Source organism: Trichosurus vulpecula, chromosome 1, assembly GCF_011100635.1.
Source record: "Trichosurus vulpecula isolate mTriVul1 chromosome 1, mTriVul1.pri, whole genome shotgun sequence".
NCBI lineage: Eukaryota > Metazoa > Chordata > Mammalia > Diprotodontia > Phalangeridae > Trichosurus > Trichosurus vulpecula.
The window spans coordinates 35,725,465-35,733,233 of record NC_050573.1 but is presented as its reverse complement, the minus strand read 5'-3'; the positions used below and the strand labels follow the sequence as shown (position 1 = coordinate 35,733,233).

Below are 7,769 nucleotides of genomic sequence, written 5' to 3'. Positions count from 1 at the left end.
GCCTTCTCAGACAATTCATATTTATTACTTGTATAGCACCTTTTTCAAGAGGCTCTCACACAAAGATCACAGATGCAGTATCTCTTTAAGAGCCAAATGGAATGTTGAGTAAGTGAGTAGTTTTAAACTCTTTTTGGAGACACTATAAAGAATAATAGATTGAGAGAAGTTGAAGAAACTGTTTTCCTACCTTTGCTGAAGAGAAACTAGAAAAAATAGAGAGAAAAAGATGGAGAGCCCTTCTTTCTTAATGGAACTATTTCAACCTTTATCTTGAAGAGAGGATAAAAGGAATTCTTGAGAAGAGAACTTGTTTGGCATCTTGAATAAACTGATTGGTGAAACTGTAAGGAAAAATCATCTGCAGTCACAGCTAGCGATGGCTCGAAGTGACCTTGGCTATGGTCTTTGGCACAGTTAAAATATTATAAATAGTTACTTGTGTTTGCATTATTATTATTGATTATTGTTAATAACTGACACAGGAGATAAGGAGTTTTGATATATCAAGGGATAGAAACAACTGTGCATGAGAAAAACAGGTCTCTTCAGTTTGCCAAACAAATGATAGTTGATGAACCAGACTAGGGGCTCTGAGCTTAGTTGGTTATTATAGTGATTAATGAGAAAGTATCTGAACATAACCCTGAATTATCATAGAGTTCAAAATGATAAGATGATATGGGAATGAGTCAAGTAGTAGATTGAGGGGGTAAACTACAATTAAGAGTATTTAATCTCTTATTAGCTTGTTACACATGCAATAGAAACTATAACATTGCACCTCTTATGGCTCAAGAGCCCTCATCTGTAATCTAGTCAGCCTATCTTTAGAGTGTTTCTGGAAACCTGGAAAAAGAAAAGGATATTGAAGTAAATTTTCTATTCTCAGTAGGAATCTAATTTTCTTCTCTTCAGTAGTTTTCATTTATTTGCAAGCCTGCCCAGTTTTACCCTGTTGCTGACATGCTAAGAAAAACATTTAGTTTTTCAAAACCTTTATCCCCAGAAGTTTTTTTTGTTGATACTGATATTGGTATTAAACAATGAAGTCAATAAACAATGATACAATCAGCCCATTAACAAGCATTAATTAGGCACCTATTATGTACCAGGCACAATAATGGGATACAAATACAAAATAATGAAATGATCCCTATTTTCTAGTCAATTTTTTGACTTATTGTTATTCCTATGATTCATATTTTTTGTTGTTTCTACTCATAAAATACACTGGATTATTTAAAAAATCTTTCTTAAAATTTTCTCTGCAGGTAGAATTTGTCATTTTATAGATGGTTCTGCCACATTGAAGATGCAAATAGTCTCACTGGAGACATCAGTTAATCAATCGATGAGTCAAAAAGTATTTATTGAATGTACTCTATGCCGGGTACTGGGCAGACAGAGCCAAAAATGAATCAAACTCTGCTTCTCAAGGATCTTAGAAGCTCTTAGCTATATGCAGTATCATTTGGAGTAGTTTACCAGAGCTGGGAAACCTGTGGCCTTGAGGCCACATGTGGCTCTCTAGGTCCTCAAGTGTGGCCCTTTGACTAAATCCAAACTGCAAAGAACAAATCCCCTTCATAAAAGGATTTCTTCTGTAAAACTTGGACTCAGTCAAAAGGCTGCACCCAAGGATCTTGAGGGCCTTGAGCCCACAGGTTCCCAACCCTTGGCTGTGTTTTTAAGTGGAGTAGTATAGTGTTGAAAAACCTGGATTTGGGGATCAGGAGAGAAGTGGATTCAAATCTGCCTTTTCTCTTACTAGCTGTGTAATAATGTGACTCACTTTCCTTACTTTTCAGCACATATTGAGCACTTCGTACAGTAGGTGGCACCACTGTGTACAGAGCTCTGGGCCTAGAGTCAGGATGACCTGTGTTCAGATCCAGCCTCAGACACTAAATAGCTATGTGACCCTGTGTAACGTCAGTGTCACTTGCAGCTGCTGTGGGGGTGTAAGACCAATAACACCAGCACACAGGAGGGCTGCTAGCATGGGTTCTATGATCTGCCTTTCTAAAGGAAAGCAACTTTAAGGGGTCATCAATCTTACTTTAATCAAACATATATACCATTCACTTAGTTCAGGGGAAAGGTCAGCACCCTGAACTTCAGAGAAAATACAAACAGAAATTATATAAATTATATAAAGCAAAGACCCACAGACAGGGCTTCCAACCATCTGACCAAAAACAACACATACATAGTTGTCACAGAGAGAAGCATCTGGGTTTTTCAAAGGGAGGGGGAGGGGAACTAGTTCCTTAAAGCCTACCCAGAGTCACCAACACTCTTCCCATGAGTGAGTCCCAAAGCCAAATGCTAACCTCCAAGTAGATATATACGTCTTCAGGGTCAGGGGGCATCACAACCCTCGTGACCCCGGCTCATGTGACTTAGGCTTCAATGTGACTTAAGCAGGTCACACGGGCCTATTAATGGATGGGACAGATCTTCCCATCAAGCAAAAAATATATTAACAATACACCCTGGGCAAGTCATTTAACCGGCTTGCCTCAGTTTCCTCATCTGTAAAATGGGGATGAAATGAGGTATTGTGAGGACGAAATGAGACATTTGTAAAGTGCTCTGCAAACTTTAGAGCGCTATATAAATGCTAGCTATAATGTAATAATGTGTTATTATTATTGTTGTAGCTAGCATCAATATTTCCTTCCTTCCTTCCTTGACAAGGTTGTTGTGAGACAGAAATGAGATAAAGTAAGGCCTGAGTTAGGAAGGCCTGAGTTCGAATCCTGCCTCTGAACCATGTTGCCCGGTGACCCCTGGTCGGACACATAATCTCTCAGAGCTCCAGGCAATTCTCTAGGACTACAAATGGTAGAGAAAGTGCCTGCGCTTTCTCGCCTGTTAGTTCCCTACATCAGTGACAGCACAGGTCCAGCGGGTCCCGTGGTTGAGCCCTGCGCTTGAGTTCAAATGTTACTAGCTGTATGACCCTGGGCAAGTCGCTTAACCTCTTTCCTCAATAGTAAATTGGCGATGACAGTAGCACCCGCCTCCAGGATGGTTGTGACGATCAAATGGGAAAATATTTGTAAAGCGCGTGGCATGCTTCCTTCCTTCCTTCCTGTTACTACGCTCTCCCTATCTCCCGTAGGCCTCCCAGGCTCCCTATCTCCCAGCCGGAGCCTCTTTCCCGGGGGACCCTTGAACTCCCTCCCACTTCAGCGCTGGTTTCCACGGGGATGTAATCTATCAGCGCACAGCTCGCGCCGCACAACTTCCACCGTCCCGCTTCGGGTTCTGCTTCCTCATTGGTCGGCTCCCTCCCACCTGACCCGGCCCGGCCGCCCTGGTTGGCTGTCGCGGGCACAAGCCGGCCGGAAGTGCCTGGTTTCCCGGGTTACGGCGCTGCGCACGGGCCCGCTGTTACCGCTGGAGGAGCCGGGGCTCCGAGAGTCGCCGCTGTGGGCGGCGGCGGCGGCGGCGGCGGCGGCGGGGGCGGGGGCGGCCGTCATGGCGAGCGTGCACGAGAGCCTCTACTTCAACCCCATGATGACCAACGGCGTGGTGCACGCCAACGTGTTCGGCATCAAGGACTGGGTGACGCCCTACAAGATCGCCGTGCTCGTGCTGCTGAGCGAGATGGGCCGCGCGGGCGGCTCCGCCATCGGCCTGCTGGAGCGGCGGCGGCTCAACCAGCTCCTGCTGCCGCTGCTGCAGGTGACGCGCGCGCGCCGGCCCCACGGCGGCCCGGGGCGGGGGTCCCGCCCGGCCCCGGGCCTAGCCCGCCCGCGTGCCGGCCCTCGGAAGGAGCCGGCGGGCTCGGGGAGATGGAGCCCCTGGACTCCCGCCCTCAGGGTGACTGAGCACGCCCACTAAGCGGCGGCCCTGGGGGAGACAGTCTGCAAGCATTTATTAAGCACCCGCTGGGTGCCAGGCACCGTGCTAGGGGCCTGGGGTACAAAGAAAGGCAAAGACAGTCCCAGCCCCCAGGGAGCTTATCATCTAACGGGGAAAGATGGAAGGAAACACGCCTGTATTAAGCGCTGACTGTGCGCCAAGAACAGTGCTAAGTGTTGGGGATACAAGGAAACGCAAAGCCCTGTCCCTGCCCCCAAGGAGCTTACAGTCTGTTGGGCAAAGAAATTACACACCTGCTATGAAGCTCCGGGGGTACAAAGGCAAAGACAGCCCCGGCCCTCAAAGAGCTTGTAGTCCAACGGGGGAGACCGCGTGTAGACAACTATATACAAACAAGCTATAGGCAGGAAAAGTGGAAATGATTAGCCAGAAGGCCCCAGAATTAAGAGGATTTGAGAAAGGCTTTTCCTATAAGGTGAGATTTTAACAGAGCTAGGAAGGAATTCAGGCGCTGCAATGAGGAGGGAGAGACGGGTCACCCACGCGTGGTCCCCGTGTTGTAGAAACGGAAGCTGAGTCTCAGAGTGAGACAGTGAGAGACAGCAAGGTGGGGGATTTGGAGCTGAACGGGATCCTTCGAGATTTCTAGTTCAACCTCACCAAAATCCCACACCTTATTTCTCATCAGGGGAGACTGAGCCATGTGAAGTGCTCACGGTTTTATAGCTGGTCAGTATCACTCTAGAACTTGTTTTTTCCATCGCAAGCTTGCCTGGTGCTTTTTCTACTCTTCTAGTTTTTCAGGGATTTGACCATCCTGTGGATGGAGGGAAGACCCTTGTGTGCTTTGACCCCAGAGAACAGAACAGGACCCATGGGTGGAGAGAAATTCCGGACCAGTGAGAGCTGACTAAAGTGGAATGGGCAGCACTTGCGGTGGTGGTGGTGGGGGGTGTTCCTTGTCACTAGAGGTCTTCCGAGCAAAGGCCAGGTGACTACTTGCTGAGAATGTTTTAGCGGGTGATCCTCTTCAGGTTTGGATTGGACTAGAACGTGTCTGAGCTTCCTTCCAACTGAAGATTCTCTGATTCCAATGCGCTACGGGTTGATTCAGTCAACAAACGTTTATTAAGTTCTTAATATGTGTCAGGCATATTATGCTTAGAGTGAGTGAGACCCCAGTTTAAATTCCCCCTCTGGTACATAGTAGCCGGGCGACCCTGGACAAGTGAATTAAATCCCTCTGCCTCAGTTTCCTTCTTTTTAAAATCTGTATAGTAATATCACGTATTTCGCAGGGTTGTTGTCAGGGTCGAATGGTTAAATAGCTAATTAATAGCCATCGTTTATGTGGTAATTTAAGGTTGGCAAAGCACGTTAGAAATGACCCATTTAGCTTTACAACTCCTATGGGAAGTAGGTTCCTGGAGGACTTGGTAATTGAGGTGGACTTCAAAGAACAGGTCAGGAGTCTGTCTGCAAAGAAGAGGAGGAGGGAGAGCATGCTAGGCGCAGGAACTGTGGTAGCAAAGGCAGGAAAGAGAAGGGTCACTAGCTTCACTGTGTAGGCCATCCAAAGGACCTCCCCCTGGCCCCAGAGTTCTGTGTGGGACTCCCTCATGGCCAGTCTCATTGGGGACTTTGATGTGTGTGTCTTCTATGCGCTCACCCCCCTCCTCCTGCTAGTGACCCTGTGACATCTTTGCATTGATCACCTTTCCTGCACTGAAATGGCTGCTAGGTCAGGCCCTCATCTGTCCCCCTGGACCCTTGCAGCAACATTGGACTCTCCATTCCATTTCATCCTCCACCCAGATACAAAAAAGATGTGTGCTTGGCAGGGCTGTGGACCACTCACAGGAAAGGAGTCCTTTGTTTTAAGAAAGTTTGGGGTCTTTTTCCACACACTTGTGGCAGTAATTTTCCCAAGCACAAGTTTGATTGTGTTACTTCACTGCTCAAGACCTAGTTTATCCTCTAGTTGGACCTTTGGGTTAAAATACAACCTTTGCCACTCAGCATTTAAAGCTTTCCCCAGCCATCCTCCCTTTCTGAGTTTGTTTCATGATATTCCCCTTCACGCACTCTGGCTAACTGGCCTGATTGCTCTTTCTTGGCCTCTCCTGCCTCTTTGTGGGTTAACCTTTATACCTTGAATTCTCTCCCTCCAATCCCTAGTTCTTAGAATTCCCAACTTGCTTCTAGGTTTAGCTCTTTTTCTGCTTCCCATCAGGAGCCTCTCTTGATCCCCACCAAATTGTTAGCACTCTCTCCTTCCTCAGATGATCACTCGTTCACTTACCTATTTGTATGTCTCTGCAGGAGTATAGAAGCTCCTTGAGGGCAGAGGTTTTTATTTTTGTCTTTGCATGCCCAGCACTTATCCTGGTGTCTGACTCAGTAGGTACTTAATTACTCCTTATTGGTTTAGGTCAGAGAAGGGGGATTAGCTCATGGGGGTGAGAGAGAAGAGGAACACAAGAAGTGGACAAATCGGCTATTTGTCAGTGTTCAATCTCAAACCTGTCTGTTCACACCCTTTCCTTTTTCATCTTTAATGTCACCTAGGGCCCCGATATGACGTTAACTCGGCTCCACAAGGCAATCGATGAGTCCTGTCCACAGTTGGCAAATTCAGTTCAAATCAGGTAAATCCCCCTTTTTCTAGTATCAGTTTGAAGAAGTGTTCAGGTGGATGGGAATAAAAGTAAACCCTGGGCAAATACACCTTGATAGTGTTGCTTCCTTGAAGCTCACATGGGAAGGTTTTCATGTTAAAAAGAAATTCATTTCTTTTTTTATGAGTGCTTTGAAAAGTAGAACTGCACATCTCTACCTTTGCTGCACAACTTCGATAATTATCAAAAAAGCCAAAATAATTTAGGGAGTGAGTGGCAGGTGGTTTAATGCTAAGACTAGTTCAGAGACAGTGGGAGGGGCTCTGTTGGGGGGCGGGGCAGGGTACTAGACACAGACCAGGGTTTCCTTGGTGTGGGACACGCCTCCCATTAGTGCAGATCGATAGCTCCTTTAGAAGCTTGGTTGGCTGGGACCCTGAAGTCACACAGCCAGGAAGAGTCCACCTCAGCTGCTTTTCTCCCAGGCCAGCCCTTGATCCCCTAATCCTATGGGGACTGTAGGCAGGGCAGATGTTACCATGTCCATTTTGCAGATGAACCTAAGGTTCACAGAAGCAAAGACACACTTTGAAGGTTGGGATTGATGGTCTAGATTTGTTGGTGTCTTTTATTTTTATGTTTCTTTTTATACCACCTACTGCCCCTCCCCCATCTTTCCTCTCTTTTCTTCTCCCCCAAACCTTGTAACAAAGGGAAATGCTTAAGCAGCATTAGTAGATGCAGTTTGAAGGCCATAGGCCATAGAGCTGGACATGGTGGTCTGCATCTAGTCCAAGTAATGATTGTACAGATGCAGAAGCTGATGCTGGAGAGGTCAGGTGAGATGCTTAGAGTTGCCTCAACAGCCTCATGTCAGTGCTTCTGGCCCGCCCTCCCAACTCCAGGCCGGCCCTTTCTCTGCATTGCCCTCTAAGGAGTCGTAGTGTGAGCAGCCCTGCGACTGAGCTGGGCTCTTCTCCCAAGTGCTCCTTGTCATATAAACGTTTGTTTTAGGCCTTCCTGGTAGTGGTGGCACAGGTTTATATTAGGAACACAAGCCGTAGTCAGAGGTTTGCTTGCCTTAAGAACTCCTCTCTTTTCTTGGGAAGGAGGATTGGGTTTTGTCTTTGGGGCCCCAGTGTCTCGACTGGGTCTGGTGCATGATGGGGCTTAGAAGTTCTGGATGAAGGGAAGCTCCTTGGCTGTGGAATTACGGGCCTTGTTAGCAGCTGCACGAATCTGCGAGTGGCGCGCTCACGGTTCCTTATTGTTCTGCACAGTTTTCAGTGGGTGGCCTTCCCTCAGGTCAGTAGG

The 7,769-nt window shown here is 47.1% G+C and overlaps 1 protein-coding gene across 1 annotated transcript in view; it reads left to right on the top strand.

Annotated features, from left to right (window-relative positions):
* Positions 1-3,370: 3,370 nt before the first annotated feature.
* Positions 3,371-7,769, top strand: part of ANAPC5 (anaphase promoting complex subunit 5) — a 29,436-nt gene continuing 25,037 nt past the window's right edge. The window contains exons 1-2 of the mRNA XM_036741730.1: positions 3,371-3,696; positions 6,406-6,485. Of these exons, the coding sequence (XP_036597625.1) occupies positions 3,490-3,696; positions 6,406-6,485 (287 nt within the window). The 5' untranslated portion in view covers positions 3,371-3,489. The remainder of the gene's footprint in view (positions 3,697-6,405; positions 6,486-7,769) is intronic.